General features: G+C 40.1%; 1 protein-coding gene across 4 annotated transcripts in view; it reads right to left on the reverse strand.

Moving 5' to 3' along the window:
* MEIS1 (Meis homeobox 1) overlaps nucleotides 1-20244 on the reverse strand; it is a 153346-nt gene that overhangs the window by 71227 nt on the left and 61875 nt on the right. For all 4 annotated transcript variants that reach the window (XM_082216434.1, XM_082216432.1, XM_082216435.1 and 1 more), the window contains one exon: nucleotides 4391-4536. In XM_082216434.1, coding sequence (XP_082072560.1) covers nucleotides 4391-4536 — 146 coding nt within the window. The remainder of the gene's footprint in view (nucleotides 1-4390; nucleotides 4537-20244) is intronic.

Consider the following 20244-nt stretch of genomic DNA (forward strand, 5'->3'; position numbering starts at 1 on the left):
ATAACTCAATGCTTTTAACCTCATGCTCTAAAACAAAGGGTGCATTTCTAATCACTCTCACTCTGAATTAAGCCCTGGGGCACTCGGTGGATTTACTTTTGAGGAAATATACAAATGATTTGACTGTAACCTAGCAAAACTAGCTTTTAGTCACTCCAGTTGACTAAAAGACCCCAGCTAGCAAGCTACCAAGGGTAGACTTGTCACCCTTCTCGCCAGAGAGGAATTATTTCCTGAAAATTGAGCATGAAAGTAAGTAACAAAAATATATTAAACTTGCCACTGATGCAGTAGGTGATAGTCTACAAAAGCTTATCTGATAATGAGCAACCCCAGTTTGCCGTATGCACAGAGGTTATTCCAACTGCATCCATTTTTTCCCCTAATTTATCACCCCACCCTTCCTCCCCAAGGGATCCCAGGGCAGCTCACAACAATAAAATTACATAGAAACAATTTAATTTTAAAAGAGCACTATACTATATTACACACTGCAGTTAAAACATATGATTAAGTTAATTATATTAGCTACCAACCTCTACCCCCATCCTTTGAAATTGGCTTTTACTGTCAGAAGGCTGCACACCATCCAACTCTGACGGTTGAACTTCCTTCCCTCAACTGTAAATGTGTGCCGAGGCCAGAATTTTGAAAATGAAGGGCTGATTCACATAACCATGCAAATCCAAAGTGGTCTGAATGAATCTGTGGACTTGCTAGCTTCAGCGAAAACTCAACTCATAACTCAACCAACATTACAAGTGTCAATGCAAGCCTTTCAAAAGTGGGTTGACAGTGGTGCAATAAATATGTAAAAGAAAAGAATGATGATTGGTGTATTCATCATAAAGGATTATATAAGACTACTCTCATACAATAGTGTACCTTTCTAGTCTAGCCTCTAAAGTGTAAATTTCAGTGGGAGATCATTATTTTTTGTCAGTTCATACTCTCACTAACCATACCAGCATACATGGTGTGTGTATGTCTGTGTGCGTGTGTGTGTTTATGCGCTGAATTTACAGGGAAGTAGCTTGAGAAAGGAAAGGCCAGTAAGTAGACCATCTCCATTCATTCTTCCTGTATTAAATGTAGAGCCTGCAATTAAATTGGATCAGTCATAGAAGTTACAGCTCAGTCTTAATCATTTGTCAAAGTGATGTTTAACCCTCCACAGATGACGACCCTTTTCTTCAAGCGTAGCACCTTGCTATGCCAAGGTCTTTATTTAAGGTCTATTTTCTATTCCAGTAACTATATCGGCAGCAGTGGTGTGTATGGTCGTCTCACACACAAGGGAAGGGATATCCTAGCAAAGCTTGTGGGCTCCAGCTTTATAACACCCAGGAGAGGAAATATCCTTTTACCTGTCAATTAGCGTTGACAAATCCACGTCTTTATGGACTGAGCTACATCTGTTATGACCTTTGAGGAGCTCAGTTCCTTTCTGTTCCTAGATTGTGTCCAGTGGGCGTGAAGGTTACTGGACCCAGTATCCCAAAAGCTCTGCAACAGTAACCTAGACTCTGGTAGCTCACATTATTCTTGCTGCTAGATATCCCTGGGTCCCATTGTACTGCATCAGTTTTGGATTGGGAAATGAGAGACCCAGCTTCAGACTCCCAATTTAGCCATTTATTTAGTAGCATATATGGTAGCTTTGGGGAAATTGCTATTTTTCAGTCTTATTAGGTTGCCAAAAGAACAAATTAGTAACACTAAACGGTTGTCTTGAAAGGATAAATATTATAGATGACTTTTTAAATGAAGTCAGTTATTACATTTTAATTGCAAACTGACTAAACAAAGGCTCAAAATCTGTATCATACAAACTTGTGGAATTATCTGACAGCAACTCTTTGGTTTTGTTTATGTTGACTTTGGTTCATCTGTCCATTTGATGCTAATCAGTGACTGCTGCTATTGAGATTATTATTTAGATCTAAAGGGAAATGAAAATTCCACCAGTCTGAGAAGAATTTTAAAAGTGGCAGGAGTAGGAGATTACACTGCTGTCTCTTTTTCATACCTGTAAGCATCATCTGTGCCGTGCTGTACATAATAAGGCTACAGTCAACCAGCTATAAATTGTGGGACCTTTCTGAATGTTTTACCAAGCTTCCACTGTCTGCTGTGGTAGAATGAACTAGTTCAAAAAGTGAAAAAGTAATAATGCATTTTACAAAGGGCCAGTTCACACTGTACTCCAGCAAATACTGTAGCTACACATGTGGAGAAGTAGAGGCACAAACCTTGACTTATAACCTCAAGAGCAAGTCACACCATGCAAATACAAATACCCACCCACTTTTTAATGCAGTGGGGAGATTACATAGCTGTGGCCTATTTACATACAGCTTTGTATATGCAGCATATGCAGCCGCAGGACTGTGGTAAATGTACAGTAAGGAGGATACAAGTCAATTCTGAATTGTCCACTTCAGACATACGTCTACACATATGATAGACAGTATAGGCATTCTGAAATCTTGTTTTCCAGAATAACATAGTTGACATCAACACTATGGTTGTTCCACCAGAAGAAGAAAATACACTCTACAGTTTTTGGTCAGTCCATGTAAAGTGGCCTGGTTTGCAAAAATGCAGCTTATTCAAATAATTCTTCCCCAATGCAGATGGTGTGGCATCACTGTGGTCATAGGTTAGAGTGTTAGGATTATAAACAGATTCAGATGAAGCTACTCACACTTTACTACCAGTCAATGGGACTTAATTCTGCAACAACTAACTTGGCCCATGGATTTCAACGGAACTAAAGCAACTTGCCTGCAACCTAATTCCAAAACCCATTTGACTAGCTGATCGCTAAGTAAGGTTTTTGACATTTCCACTCAGTAGAACTCACAACAATAGCTGTGTGGAAAGCTCTTCTGGATGTGGTAAAGAAGGCTGGGTTGGGGATGAGGGTGCTGGTCAAAAGGGGGACAGACAAAAAATGCTTACTAAATATACAAAAACCTTGACCATGTAGAAGCTCTCTGGTGACAAAATGAAGGTACACTTATAGTCTGTGCTGGGGGATGGGAGAATGTCAAATGGATTGGGGAAAACAGATACACTTCCATTAACCATCAGACCTCTCCACTCAGAATAATAATAATAAATAACAACAATAATAAATTTTTATTTATATCCCGCCTTCCCCGGCCAGGGCTGGGCTCAGGGTGGCTAACACCGAATATAAATTACAATAAAACGAAATGCTTTGCTTCACAGAAGTACTACCTGATGCTTCAAAGTAATTTTTATGACGTCTTGATCCCTAGTATACTATTTATTAATATTTTTATAGAAAACATTCCAAACTTGAGGAATGATACTCATAAGGCTGACTGTGCATGACTGAACACTACAATGCCAATGGCTTTGGTCATGGAGCACGTTTGCTTAAGGAGAAGATCCTTCCAATAGAATCCGTAAGAAGAAAACACTATGGGTACAAGGCAGACATTCACTCTCCCTGTGCCCTAGGTACGGTAATTATTATCAAAACTCCAGAAGTCCTTTTCAAATGTTCCTTTCCACATATTCAGACAGTGAATGAAGGGCAGGGAAGTAAAAGGCACTGATCCTGCCTCCCAATCCGGTGCTGGTGCTGACATGGGCCCCCACCCTGACCTTGGCTAGTTGAATGCAATGCAAGAACTGTACACATGGCTGAGAACCATGCTCATGTCAGGATTCCCAGTCCTGAGGACAGGCCCTGTGTGTGAACTGATACGTATGCATGGGACATTCTTTCCTTCTGTCCAACTTATAGTGATTTGGCACAAGTTGGCAGATGCATGGAACTGGAAGCAGGTCCAGCCAGCATTATCATGCTCCCCTTGACACACTAACAGAACACATGGAAGGGGAGCATAAGAAGAAGGTGATGGTTGCCACTACACTTATTAGAACCAGATAATTGATGTTCTATTTGTATTTATATATCCAGGGAGAAAGCAAATGCCATCAAGTGCCATTCCGTTAAAACTAACGGTATTTGGCTGCATAGATGAGCCTAGAAACAACTACAGATAGGCCAAATTCTATGTCTCTATTAAACCAGAAGCTGTTACGAAAAGTAACAGAAACCATCATAGAAAGAAACAGAACTGGCCTCAAATTTTGTTAATGGTTGCATATGATCACTTTGTTTTCAAACAAGTCAACAACAAAAATAACTGTTTAAACATCCTCTTTCTAGCAAACTATAAAAAAATCAAAGAATCTCAAGATCACAAAGTTCACAGCAATTTTGAACATGTGTTCCCATGACAGGTAGTAAGTCTCTCTCTCTTTTTTTCTTCATCTTTTTCTTTCTACCACAGTTACGAAATTATCCACTCACGTTTCACTTCACATATGTGATCTAGAGTTCACTTACTGTTAGATGCTGGAACAGCCATGCCCTCATGATATTTGTGGCTACTTTGGGAAAGATGCCACGCTTTTTATGTCGCTTTTTGTCCTTATCTGGATCATCATCATCACCTGTGCTGGGAGAAGCTACACTGTTGTCCAAGCCGTCACCTGTAAATATATAGTGAATCAAATTTTTGACTTTTGCTAACTTGCGGTATGTTGACTAAAGTCTGATTTGGGGGTAGGTATTTTACTATTAACCATACATATTAAAATATTAACATGAGCTCTAAAAATTATGTCATACTGTATTTCATGGGTAGAAGTAATTATGTCAATTCAGTTCTGGTTAAAACATAGAAGATCATCAGCCATTTGTCTCTTTAACTAGAAAATGAAGTTAAGCTTATGTTTTCCTCCCTAGAAGGATACAAATATGAAAAACAATGAATAAAATTACACTCCAACAGAACTATTTAAGCCACCTTGAGTTCCAGGGAGAAAAAGGTGAGATATAAATGCAGTGAATAAATAAAACAAAAAAGAAAGAAAACTTGATTTGTGAGCAAACCAAGAACTGAATTCATAGTGTGCACCCCCAGCCAAAACAAGAGCAGCCTAATGTCAATATTACCATGTAAACTATATTCCGATCAGTCCAAATTCATTCAGATATTCTAGATGCCTCCAAAACCATTTGACTATTCAGCCCTTGGCCTTGAGGGCATGCATGTTTTTGACCTTTGCAAGTACAATTCCTTTTCATCAGTTCCACATAAAAACCCAAAAAAGACCTTTCTGCGTCAGACCAAGGGCCCATCTAGTCCAATATCCTTTTCTCACAGTAGCCAACCAAATGCTTATGCGAAGCCTTGCAAGCAGGACAGGAGGGCATCAATCAGCACTATCCCTATGTTTTCATTCTTCCATGCCAATGATACCCTCCGCTGAAAATGAATACGCCTTACATTAAGTATTCTGAGGGACAGTAGGATCACATGAAGCTGCTTTATACCAAATCAAACTACTCTCTGGCAGCAGCTTGGCAGGATTTCAGACAAGGCTCTTTTCCAGGACTGATCCCGGAATTTATTACATGCAAAGCATGCTCTCCATGGCTCAGCTGTGACCCCACCAGCAAATTATGCACCACACGTAAGATGTGTGGTTTTTATGCACAGTCATCTATTTATTTCCAGATCAGTATTGGTCAGTATATAGAATATGGTTTGTCCATGAGGGTGTTGCTTGGGAAGCGTTTTTCAGTCCCAGGGAGACTTCAAAGGGGCTCAATTTTATCCCCTATGCTATTTAACTTCTACATGAAACCACTGACTGGGATCATTTGGAGCACATTGTCAGCAATATGCTAACGACACACAGCTCTACTTCTCCTTTACATTTGCAGGTGAGGCAATGGATGTGCTGGGCCCATGTCTTGCCTCAGTAATGGATTGAAGGGACTGGATGAGATCCAATAATCTGAAGTTCAATCCAGATAAGACTGAAGCACTGTTATTGGGTGGTTCCCTAGACCAGGTGGGTGGGAGATTGCCTGCTCTTGATGGGGTTACACTTCCTCTGAAGGAGCGGGTACATAGCTTGGGATCCTCTGCTGTCGTTTGAGGCTGAGGTGAGCCTTCCATCAGTTTATGAGGTGTACCTTCCATCAGCTTTGGCTGGTGGCCCAGCTGTGCCCCTATCTGGATAGGGATAGCCTAACTTCTGTTGTCTATGCTCTGGTAACCCATTATACACAGGGCTGCCTCTGAAGACGGCTTGGAAGCTTCAGCTGGTACAGAATTCGGCAGCTGGGTTGCTCACTGGGACAAGACAGTTTCAGCATATAACACCAAACGTGGCCAGATTGCACTGATTGCTAGCTAGCTTCTGGGCCCAATTCAAAGTGCTGGTTTCGACCTATAAAGCCTTAAACAGCTCAGGACCACAATACCTCAAGGACTGCCTCTCTCCATATAAACCATCCAAGACTCTGCATTCAGCATCTGTGCCTCCTCCTTGTGAGGTTATCATTGTGTGCCTCCTCCGTGTGAGGTCCGGAGGGTGGCAACATGAGAACGGGTCTTTTATTTGTAGTGGCTCCGTTTGTGGAATGCTATCCCCAGGGAGGTTTGCCTGGCACCTTCATTATATATATTTTAGGCACCAGTCAAAAATGTTCCTCTTCAACCAGGCCTTTAGTTGATTAATATTCTACAGCTTTTTTAATGTGTTTGTGGGAGTGGGGGATGTTATTATTTGTTGTTTATGTTTTGGCTATTTACTCGTGTTTTTACCTGTGAACCAGCCTAAGATCTTGTGATGAAGGGCGGTATATAAATTTAATTAATAAATAATGACTAATGATATATTCCACTCTTAGTACTGAACACTGTGAAGGTGAGAATCAGCATAATAACAATTCTTATTTTTTATTATTTATTAAATTTGTATACCGCCCGTCATCAGTAGATCTCAGAGTAGTGCACGGCATAAAAATATAATACAAAAACACAAAATACATTATAAACAAAACAAAACAATAACCCCCCCTTATCGCCCACTCTCTCCCACAGAAACTTTGAAAAGGATATAGAATGTTATCAGCCAAAGGCCTGGTTGAAGAGGAGCTTTTTCACCTGGTGCCTGAAGGTATATAATGAAGGTACCAGACAAACTTCCCTGGGGAGAGATTCTACAAACAGGGAGCCGCTGAAGAAAAGGCCCAGACCTCTCATTGGAGGACGCATATGAAGGAGGGCCTCACATGAGGACTACAGTGTCTGGGAAAGTTCACATGGAGAGAGGTAGTCTTTGAGGTATTGTGATCCTGAAACGTTTAAGGCTTTATAGGTCAAAACCAACACTTTGAATTGGGCCCGGAAACTAACTGGCAGTCAGTGAAGTTCGATCAGGACCAGTGTAATATGCTCTCAAAGGATCATTTTTTGATGTACAGCCATCAAGAGCATGCCTCGGTTTAACCATACTGAACCTGCTAATTTCTTTTTGATTGAAGTAAGGGTTTTTAACAGTACGTCAAATTACCCAGTTTCTTTATATGTGAATGTAAATTAGCGCAAACTGTTTTTGTTTGTGGTGTAATCATTACATGCTATTCATATTGGCACAAACACTGCAGGAAAGGACAGCAATTGAAACCTAAAAAGCAGTTTACAGATCAAGTTTGTGTAATGATTGGTTCTAGCCTTTCATCTTTTTCACATGGATAGAATGTCATGCTGGAGCTTCCACTGTCCATATTTTTATGAGCACATAATGTTTTGATGTAATTGGGAACTCTCCATCTCTATGCTCAAGGCAAAAATGATTTAAGTAAATATTGGAAAGATGCTATTTTTAAAGAGAGGCTCTTTAATCCTTTTTGAAACAATGGTCTACAAGACAAACAACAGAAAAATTAAAGCATTTCTTAAAGAATATTTGTGACTGCCTTTATGGAGAGCTCCATATTTAATGAAAGGCTTGACTCAAACATTCATATTTCTAAAAACAGAGCCGTTGCAAAAAGAGTTGAGATGTCTTAGGCTGATAAAGTCTTTGAAAGCCTTTTATTCAGAGAAGCAATTCACCATATAAAATAATGATTCATAAAATAAACATGAGCAAACAACTCAACAGCATTTAACATTTCCATGGACTAATCCACTTTCTCTAGTTTGGAGAGGCAAGCACAGAGGGGGCGGCGTAGGGGAGAAATATATTAGACAGTCATTGATTAAAAGTAAAGGGCTTCTAACCTAATGACATTGTCTTTCACCAAAGCTTTTCTGCCTATTCTTCTTTTAAATAAATACATTCTATCCATTTCTGCCCCCTCCTGCAGATTATTTTAGCAAGTGCCTGGCTAGGAGAGAATTCATTGATAATTTATGGAAATATCTACTATAATCCAAGGGAGATGACTTTTTTCCAGCTTTGTGCATCAATAGATAATCAAGGCCTTAAAGCAGCCTTAGCTCCCCATTACCTCAGGCAAAAGAATTCCTGAAAGCATGCCTTCAGGGCACCTGAATTATATACTCCATTAGGAGGGGGAAAGCTTTCTGCATTCCGTGTATAACACTCCCCAGAACCTTTCCTGTTTATTTCTGCTATATGAAAGCAGAAACATTAGGAACAGAATCTCCCCCCTCCTCTTTTTTTTTTTAAAGTGAAGACTTATGTAGATACAATGGAGAAACCTTTCAAGCAAGAGCAAGATCACCTCCTTTCAATCACAGGCAGTGACCTATCCCAAATAAAAGGTTTCTGTTACATCATTAGCTCAAGCCAAAAACAGCCTTGGCTTAATGCACAGTTTGTTCTTCCTACTGTTTTTAGGCAAATACAGCTACTTTACTCCCATCTGGGAGGGAAATTACACTGCTGGGCTGTAATCTAAGACAAGGTTTTCATTGGAAGCAAATGCTTTCAATCCCATGTAAATACTTATGCGTGTTCAGAGAAGCTTAAAACAATAAACTCTAGTCCTGTCTGACAGAAGATAAGGGGAGGATAAGAGAAAGAGCAAATTAATGAAATAGAGTTCTTTAGAAGAAATTACTTTCATAGTTTTTAATACATCGTCTAACCATTTCCACTTTAAAAAACAACAACAACCTGAAACTTGATTCTTTGTCAAAGAAAAAAATCCCAGCTGAAAGTCTAAATAGCATTTCCATTCACTCTGCAATTTGATACAGTCACCTCTGTAAGGTCTCTTGAGAATGCTTTTCCTCTCCTTCTACCCCCTTCCTACGTTTTTTAAAAAAAGATCACTAAACAAAACTTGAAGAACCACTGACCAGCCACATGGTAGCAGCTAAGAACCACATTTGTGAAATGTCAGCAGTGACTTCATTCTTGAAGTTGACTTCTCCTGCCGCCAATGAAGGCAAGCTGAAAAGGTGGAAATAATCATAAAAATGATGCTAGTCCATAAACAAGCTTACAGCCTCATTAGTATAGCAGTAGGCTCCACTGGGTGATTTATGCTCGTTTTGCTGATGCCATGAGGAAATGCCATAGGGCAACTTTAGCCAACTGCTAATGGTTTCTGACAGCTTCTTAGCAACTAGTGCAAGCAACGCTGTGGCGTTTGCTAGTGACAGAAACTGAAAATGTCATATTATCTGTCCATGTGTCACGAAGTCCGTGTGGCAATTAACTAGTAGGCCAGTGACTGAGGGGCCAGAGACTCTTAAAAATGGCCCTTGGCTATTCAAGGGCATTGCTTGAATTTGCGTTGCACATATGCAACATTCTAATGCAGAAATCTGGCTCTCAGTACCATCTCTGTCATGGTCACTGATGAGGCGGAGAATCAACAGAATACCTCCCCCCCCCCCCAGAAAGACACTCTCCTTTACTTTCTTCTTTAGATACTGCACTACATTATAAATATGTCTTGATACGATTGATTGTAAAATACCTGAATCTCTGTTTTTGAACACGGAAGGGGGGAGTGCTAGCTGTTTTTCTGCTCTTTCACAAATTAGTCTAAAAGGATTTGAGATCACTGAAGCAGACTCATTGCCTGTCAAATTGCTAGGAGCATAGGACTCTGCACAGCAACTAGACACTATTTAAAAAAATAAAACACACACACCACAAACCTTCTAACAAGCAAAATGAGAGTCTTGGCTCCACATTTCAGTTTCTGAGCTATCAAAACCATGCATATATGTCAAGCTGTCAAACCTTTCAGTCTGGCCATTTGTCCTTTCAAATAATATTTAAGAATTATTTCTACAATGTTTTACAGGTCGTGGTCTAGTCAAAGATATTTTGTACTACAGTTCACCCACAGAAGATTTCTTGTGAATCCTGGCCAATCCCCATAGAGCACTGCAGGTGACCTGTGGCAACTCTCAAGATTGTCAGCCAGCTCAGATTTCAAACATGCTCACCTCAAACATCCCAGTTGCCTATTTAAGCACACCCAGGCATTTAGGCTGTGCTATCTTGTTCCTTTCAAGGAAGGATAAAGCAGCATTTATCGTATTCAGGTCATTCAATGAGTCAGGCTGGCCATGTCAGGAGGGGTTCCTCTCATTCAGGTCAAATCTCCACCCCTTCTCTTCCTACAACTTCCCCTCTGCCTCCCCCCCATCACCCCTTTTCTAACCCTCAGCCCTCCCCCCAAAATTACATGCACAGCATCAGTAAAAGACTGAAAAGTTCACTAGAATTCTACTCCTCCACAGAAGCACGTTTTATGTTTATCAGTCATGTTCATTTGTTAACAAAATGGTTGAGAGCAACTGCACCCATGTCCTGAAATAGTTAATACAAAGGCAATTTTCGCAGACGACATTTTGAAATAGGTTTTTGCATTTCCCATGCTTGAAATACACACATTTGTATAGGGTCTGTATTCTTATCAAACAATGTTAAAATAACTGCATGAACGACTGGTCTCACAGACCTCTCCAGTTTTACCAGCGACTGCATTCAGAAAGCTAGCATATAAAGGAAATAATCCTACACACAAGGAAGCCTATCATCAGCATGAAAAGAAAAAGTAACTCAACGACAAAAGCATTATATACATAGTGTAATACACCCACAGACAAATAGGACCAAATCCAGGATATTTATGCAATCCACTCTGTGTGAGACTGGAGGTGGTGAAGTATGAGAGGGTCAGGATGCTAGCTCCATTAAGGCACTGCACAGCAAGCAATGTTCTAACAGAAGAGGAATGTTCCAAAGGCACGTACGTCCCCCTACCAATTGTGCACTGCTTAGGAAGGATAAGCCAACATAAAACTGGGGCCCATGAGGAAAAATGTTTACCACATGTATATATCGCCTTTAAAAACCTTCACTTTCCCAGTGCTACATTCAAGCCACAAACATCCTCTCATGGAGCTAGCTGCCACCAATTTGTTCCCTGCTAAAACACATGCATGCTAATAGACACAGGGGTTTCTCCCACCCCCAAAGGCTGCAACCATTTGAAAGATGTGCTGTTCAAGTGGATTATGTGAGATAAATTAGATTAAAGTTGCTGGAGAAAATTCAGCTTTACCACAGGCCTGAAAATGACAAAGCATTGGAATTTACAGAGCCAAGGACCACAAGGCACAGAAGGCCACATTCCAGGCTTCAGCTTGTAATGATCCATTTTTAGATAAGAATCTCTATCCACCACTTTAAGCAGTTTGTGGAGAGTATGTGGGGGAAACGGACCAAACAGCATTAGCAAAATACCTACAGAAACTTTTAAAATGCACCCTGGACTGCAATGCTCCATTGTTATGAGAGCTTGCCAAAGCCCTTTAAGCTCACTTCCCCCCTCCTCCCCCTCTTCTTCTCCCAATTTTTCACACTAAAGGTCATTTTAGCCCCTTAGAAGAAGACATTTCGGTAGCACATTCTTTGCTCAAGAATCTAATACAATAAAAGTATCTGCTCTGGCCAGAGACTATTGGATTTTAGATTAGAGTGTTGTGCTCAGTTCCAGTGAAACAATAAAAACCACATACAGCTTTGGTTTATGGTCCTTTAAGGTAATGTGTGTTTTCCCCCCATTTATTTCTTTTATATTCAATAAACAGAGAGGGTTTTAAAATGTATGGCTACGTTTCCTCTATGGCATGCTTTTTTAAATAAAAAAGAAATAAATTTGATGTATTCTACTAAGTAGACAACCTTTTTGACTGAAAAGTTTTGATTATTCAGGAGTACTTTTTAAAAAGGCGATTAGACCACTTAAGTACAGACAGGTCAATGCAAGTTTGGCATTTAATTAACATTTGCACCTTTAAATTATCTGCCCTTGAGCCCAGCTCTATGTGTGTCTCTTTTCTCCTCCTCCTTTGCATACTAAAAAAGCCTCAGATTCTTTCTGGCAACCATTCTTGATTCTAGAGGCTGGTTTTACTCACTGTTAACTAATGATTACATGATCAAAGTAAGTTCATGAGAAACTAATTGCTGAAATTTATATCTGGTAAAAAATTGAGGACTGACATCTAATATTGTACATATACATTTGTTGTCCCTATTAGAATGTAGACAGCAGGTTTCATTTTGCATTCACACTGTTCATTATTCAACATTTCTATAAACTGATGAAGAATCATCACATGATAATAAAGCAGTAGCACATAAAAAGCAGCATGATGAACTGGGAGGAAACTAGTGAACTTTTGCATGTCTCACTAATTTGAAGGCAGGTTTTGTTTTTAATGCACACAAAAGTCCAAATTTCATTTGAATTCTTAGATTTGAAATGACCACCAGGAGAAAGCATTTGGGAGTGCTGGTTTGTATCCAAAGATGCCACCATACAAGCAGTGCTGACCTCCTGTGTGCTGCCTCATGCGCATCTTGCTTCCCTCTTTTCTATGAACTGACTCCAAAGGATCAGTGGATCCTCCAATGGAGGGGTGTGTGTGCGGTAGACACTTTCAGTAATGCCCTATAGACAGAAAATTACTTTTCGCAATTATCAGTCATATATTGAATTTTGTAGATGCATCTTGTGATAATAGGACATGTGCATTATACCTGCCCTTTAGAATGGCTTGCAGTCTGATATACCATACTGAAGCTCTTACTCAACCATCTGCATTCAAGTGCTGTTGTACAGTTGTATACTACAGCAACCTAAGAAACATCTGTGCAATGCTTGATTTCCTATCACTTGCTAGTCAACACTTGGTGACTAGAAGCTAAATGTGTAAACTAGCTAAATATTTGAACCAACTCCATTGAAAAAGCCTTGTGTTTGAGGTGATATGTAATGTTCTTTCTGTGCATTCACCTGGTCTACTTTGAATAAAACTTCATGGAACACCACCCCATAATATTTTAAAACAATTAATTTAATGAGAAACAAACAAGTTTTTACTTCTGCTAAGAGAACCTTATAAATAAATGCACTGCAATACTTTATAAAAGAGTGATATGTGCAACTTTAATCAAACACTAAAGGGGAGTGTATCTCTGCTTTCTAATATGGAATATCCTTACACAACACATGCTAAATAAAGTGGGTTTAAAAGAAGTACTATAATACAAATAAAAGTGCCTGATAGGAACAATGGAACTTGTTCAGAATACAGTTTTGTTAGAGATAACACAAGTAACAATGAGCCAAAAAGAACAAATAGGACAAATTCATTAGGTACCGCTTATACTGAAATTGAATTGTGGTTTGGATACAGAGTAAAGAATCATAGAACCGTGGAGTTGGAAAAGACCACGAGCATCTCAAGTATTTATAAAGACAATTTACTGACCTCATAATTTGAATACATGATTCATTTCAAAAGAGAAGAGTAAGAAGCTGCTGCGGCCATGTAAAATGTTAAGTTACCAACTTTTTTAAAAGTGCGCATGATCCTGTACTTTTAACAGCAGCAGAACACACAGAAATTCAGCAGGACAACTTTTTCCACTGCTGTTAAAAACAAAAAGTAAAAAAGGAACAGAATCTAAACATTTTCCTCCAAAACATAGCTCTTCCAAATGATTTATGTGCGTAAAAAGCATTGAGTAAGGACAAATTCAGCAATGTAACTTTGTGCTTAAACTATCCCACAACACAACACAAAACTATCTAGGCATCCAGTCACAATTCACTTGTAGCCTACATCTGAGAAAGGAGCCACTGTACAAAACTATTCATTTTGCACATGCAGGTACTCATGGCAAAGCACTTCAAGGGCATGCCACAGAGGCAAAACAGTATTGCGTGGTCGCCCATAAAGCTCAACCCTTCCACAGGGCCAAATGTGTCCAATTTTTTTCTGCCAAGAGAGAACAAAGGCAAAGAATACTGCTGACAACATGTACTGATTCGGAGAGACTTAACAACATGAGACCTGCAACACAGGTGCTTGAGACACTCCCTCCTTTTCTCTCACAGGCCTGGACAAAGAAAATTACCCATACCTGGAAAGGGGTGGGAAGAGGGGCCTGCTTTCTACCAGAAAGGATACAGTCACAATTGTTCAGCCTGGAGTTTTGCTTTAGGGGCATGATAACATCTCAACAACCTCATTTTCTTTCACTCACTCGAAGTTTACAGTCCCAAGTAGCCTATCAGCGATATGTAGTTAGTTATCAAAACCAAAGAAGCTGAAGGAAACAGGATGGTAGCTTACCCTGCTTCAAAAGTATGCTGATTGTTACAACGAGAAATGAGTTTAAAAACGCATGCAGTTTTTCTTTTCTTAAGAAGTGCACTGCCAGCTCTTGAAGCTGTTGCTACACTTTTCGCATCACCAGCAAACCAATGCTATGTTCCCTTTGCTCTAGGCAACACCATTGTCTTCCCCTGCAAATTATGCACACCATGTATAGAAACTTCCCCTCAGCATAGACATTTGCAAAGGACGCCTTACCTGTGTAAAATTGCTTCTTGGCAATATCTGTCACAAACTGATACAAACTGATACAAACAAGACATTGTCTCATCCACCTGAACACAAATGAAACTTAACTTCAGCCTCTTACAATGTTTTTAGATGTGTATGTACACACACACACACACACACACACACACACCTATAAGTTTATTAATCTACATCAACTCTGTAAATGTACCATTTGATAGATTTTTTTAACACCTGTTTTATGTATGTGAGTAGATTGTTTATTTGGTTAACTAGAGCATCGTGTGAGTTAACAGAATCAAACGATTCAGAGGAGCCAAACTATCTCCTGATCCAGAGTTAGATTTTAATGTAATTAAAATGTGAATAATATTTAAAAGCATGGGACTAAAACACAGAGTAAGTATGAAATAAGACTATAGATCGCATTAGTTAATTCATACCATATTTCTTTTCTGTTAATCAATTAATTAAATTATTTATACCCCATCTTTCCAAGGGAAATACTCAAGAGGACTTAATGCATAAATTAATAAAAATGAAAATAAAATAAAACAAGTAGGAAATAACGTACATAAATAGATGCAGTGGTGGGAGAAGCAGTAGAAAATAATTCCACAGTCCACATTAGAGAAACCCAAAGGCTTCCCGAGGAAGTCTTTGCTGCAAACCAGAACAGTGACAAAGACAGATAGAATCTCTTTAGGGAGGCAATTCCACAACCTAGGTGCTGCAGTCAAGATGCGCTGATTCAGCCCCACCTGCCATACTCCAAATGATGAACAGGGACCCTGTTGTTGAACCGAGTACTCCAGTAGGTATCAGAAAAACTCACATCAGATAATAATCTAGCCAATGCATTTTAAACTCGGTCTACTGTGAGGATGGATTTATGCCTGTACAGGTGTTCCAATACATTTAGTATCACATCTAAAAATGACTTATGTGCTAGATCCATAAAGCACATAGTGTTAACTACACTGGTAGAGCATTACAAGAGTCACAATGTTCTGGCTTGCTAACACTCAGCATGTATAGAGAGCATAAAAAGTAAGAATCTTGTAAATGAGACATCAACCACCTGCACATAGAAGTGTTTTTCATGTGACAATCTCATGCTTAGACATCCAGTAGCCATTTCAAGGAGACAAATCCTCCAGTAATTTATCTGAACTGGGTTCATCAGGGCTTAGCCCTGGAGCCAATGTTCAGCTCCAGCAACAAGTCTGGGAATGCAAAGGTAATTGTAATGAAAACAACACATCTGCAGAATGTGTTTCTTCACCACTGAGCAGCAGCAACCAGTCTGCAGACATCTGTGATTATAGCCTTAATTGGGTATTATACCCTCATGTCCCTGCCAGCCAAAGCCCCTTTCCATCCACACTTTTTGGGGTGCCTGAAGAAGGAAGCATGCTACCCTGCTATATGTATATAGGCTTCACCCCCTATGTACAACCATGAGTTGTTTGGGTTCTGTATCACAGGGAAAACCTACAACCCGCCATATGGACCTCTCCTCTATGCATGGATGGCAGAGATCAGGATAGGAAGAAGAGACCTGGGTCTGCTCTCCTCTTGCACATTGTCATTTGGATGAGCAGACAGCACCCAAACAGGGATCAAGTGTTAAGGGCCCAAACAGGGGTCAAGTTTCAACCCAGCACCCTGTCCCCAAGTTCACTGCAAAGATCTCAGCTATGTTCTCTTCTGTCGCACCGTGGCTGGAAGCGCCTGCCTGCTCTAAAGCTAAGCATGACATGTTATCTCCACTCACCACTTTCTTCTCCCAAGTCCCCTGGCCTGTACATAGGATCTGGAGATTGTGGCATGTCCCTCTGGATTTCTGTTTTTAATTGTGTGTACGAAGCTTTCACTGTTGAAGAAAACAAATGCACCTCTGCTGCCATGCACACCACCTTGCCTCTGTGACTGAAGGGACCTGGGGCCACATAATGTCAGTGCGCCAGCCCAAAAGCATGATTACACCACACACGCATGCCACCGCAGATGTTGGGGGGCTGGCCCTCTGATTTAGAATGGGGGGGCTTGGCACCCATGCCCCCCCAAACGTGGCACCTATGTCTGCTGCTGAACTCACGCTTCCCCTACCCCACCGACTCGGTCCAAGAACTTATTCCCATCTTGCGCATTATTAGAGCTGATGATAGTTGAGTGGACAAGGGGATGGCTTTATGAGTTCTGTGAAGTTGCAACAAAACTTGAATAGTTTCAAGAAAGTTTATTTGTTTGTAAACAAACAATCTACAGAACAGAGAATATTAACAAAACAGCATTATCCCACGAGATCATAAAACTGCTGATGGAGTGAACATATGTTCAGTGAATCAGATATCCAAAAATCCCCTTCTCTTTCTGCAGGTTTCAGCCAAGTCCTTCTGAATCAACGGAAGACAATGTTTGTGGAGGGCCTATCACACAGCATACAATGCCAGAAATCTTTAGTTGTTAGAAGTGCATTCGTTGTTTATCCAGATTTTCTGGATGACATCTAAAATACCTTTTAGATTAATCTACGTACATGATACATTAATGAAATGAGGCTACATGGAAGCAGACAGTAGATTAGAATGTGATAAAAAAAACCCAACAACAGATAAGAAAAACAAATAGATGATGGGAATATAAATAGCTGGTCTCCAGGCTCCCATCTTTAAAATTATGTAAACAGGGTATGGGGGAAATGAATATATTAAAACACACTTAACATTAAAATAAACTGAATAGCAATTAAGAATCGGAAGCTTAAAGTATGCCTGAACAAGAAGAAAAGCAGGAAGCAGAGAACCACTGGCTCAAAAGAACAAGTTTTAACACATTCTCTGCTGTGCATGTTGTTTGTTTTTCTAATCTTAGAAAATTAGGTGTGCAAGTCAAATCTGCCCCCAGGCAGCTTTAACTCCAGCGACCTGCCCTCATTCTGCAGAACACCCTGGGTCTTGCTGACCTTGCCAGTAACACAGAGGTCATATTTTCACATGGATGAACTGATCTTGAACAATTTCTCCAATGTATTAAGTACAAAACAGGCTTTTCTTCAACATCAAGCATGCATGACTTACCCTTGCACCTCTCCCCAACATAACACACGTTTTGGGAGGTAAGGGGTCAAGGACCCCCGCGCACTACCTACTAGCACCGAGGTACACATGTGTCCTCTTTTGCAGTTTACCAGGATACGGATACAGAATGAGGTTGTTCTACATTCACTTTTATTTGTTTTTATTAGGCGTCACCTTCAACAAGCCAGGGTCAAAGTGTCATGTAAAGGTTGTTTGTTTCTATTTGCAGTAATTGATATGAGAAACTTGTGGCTGTGATAAATTATGTTTCATAGCACGATAGGAAAGAAAAGCCACTGGGGTGACACAGCATTTAGTTGTTCCCATTTTCAGCCAAAAAAAATTAAGAAGGGGTAAATTCCAGGCCAATTCCCACTTTCTCATGAATTTCACAGAGAAGAACCATCACAATTACTTCTGTAGTGTAGTATGTATAAAGACACCATTTTTATTTATTCATCTAAAATATTTGTAAACTACTCTCCATTGTTCGTACAATCCCAAAGTGAGAAATATAAGACTACAACAAGCTATATTTCATCTAAACGGAACTTAATGTAAGAAAATACAATATACTAACAGCATAACTACATGCTGAACAAGGGGCACCACTGTAGTTAAATGCTTGTGTGAATAGCTATGTTTTTACTATTGCAAGGTTAATCTGGAAGCTTCTGAAAACAACAGAAGAAACTGAGTATGTTCAGAATAGCTAGGCAACGTTGTATTTATTGAGTGGGGCAACATTTAGATCAGTTTAACCTATTGCTAATGTTCCCTCAAGATAATTTTACGGGTTGGATATCTTGTCATCTGAGCCCAAGCAAAATAGCTCCGCACTAGGGAAGGAACTTCAAGCGCCCTCTCCAACCCAAACGGCGTATAGTGGATAACAAATCAACTATTTTTTTTGTTCTTACCAGCAAATTCACTGGCTCAGATTCATATTTTACTACACCTGTATTACAGTCACCAGTAAAAAATTGTCATGAAGTCCAATCCGCATTGCCAGAGCAAAATATAGACGTTTAGGAGATGTGAGGTTACTCTAATGCTGCCATTACAACACATACCAGTATCAGTTGGCCAGACCGGAATTATTTCTACTACAAATTGTTGTTGTTCTTATACCACCCTTCATTTGAAGAAGACAGGGTGGTTTACAACATAAAAACACAACAATACACAACATAATAACAAACAACCCCCCCCCCCAGTTTTAAAGGCCATAGTATTCATTATTTTTGTCTGACCTTCTTGTGCCCTTGGGCTATTCAGGGCACTTTACAACAATTTACAATCCACAATCCATTAAAAAAGTAACAATTGCAGAGGACAGAGATAAAAATGATATTCACGAATTAAATTTAGTAGTCTAAAGCCTTCTGGAACAAGAATGTCTTCACCAGCCAGCAAAAGACAGAGTGGAATCTATCCACATTTCATGGGGCATTCCATTGTACTAGTTTAGCCACCGAGAAGGCCCCGTTATTTATAGTAATCAATTGTGGCCCCCACCCTGGGGGGGCGGTACCAAGAAGGGCCTCTGCTTCTGATTTGGGGACATAAGCAGGATGGTAAGTGGAGGCGGTATGACCTCAGGTATCCTGGGTTCAAACCATTTAGGGCTTTAAAAGCAACCACCAACATATTGCGTTGTGCCCCAGTGCAGGCAGTACATGAAAGGTATAACATGGGTTTAATATAGGCGCCCACACATATACACACACTTGATGCATTGCAGACCTGCAGCTTCTGAAGGCTCTTTTAGGCAGAGCACTAGATGAACCCTTTGGTACTTCAAAACTGATTTTTCAAGGGGAGTGCAACCCCATTAAAAATAGGTTGAATCCTTATTCCAGGAGCACATCTGTTCTAAGTCTCAGTTTCTTAGCCCTCGTGCAGCCCATTACCAAGCAACCATGCTGCGGCATTCTGCAGGTTCCAGGTCAAGCACAATGGATGCCCCACGAAGAACGCATTGCAGTAATCCAGTACTGAAGCCACCAGTACTGGGCTACTGGTCACACTGGTCCAAGAATGGCCACAGTCATTTTGATGCTTCTATATGATGACATGGTGCTATATAGCCAATCAGATCTAACTATGTGATGATATTACTGAGGAAAAAGAAAGCCCTCTCACAGAATGGAGAGAGAGAAGAAAGGAAGCATATCCCCGTTGCCTGTGCATATAGATCATACTCCCTTACCATGCTATGCTGATGGTTTCATTGTTTATTAAAACTGCATGGTAATTTTCACCCGAGTCTAGTTCTATTTAAAGGATTATTTGAAGACAGAATGGAAATGGGAATCTGCAGCCTGGTTGCTTTGGTAACCAGGATCCATTCCTTCTTCTCTGGACACCTACTGCTTTATAGTCTTGCAAACTTCTTCCCAAAAAAGGTGTGGAAATGTTCATGACACATGCCTTCCCAC

This window comes from Podarcis vaucheri (assembly GCF_965113315.1).
Source record: "Podarcis vaucheri genome assembly, chromosome: 3".
NCBI lineage: Eukaryota > Metazoa > Chordata > Lepidosauria > Squamata > Lacertidae > Podarcis > Podarcis vaucheri.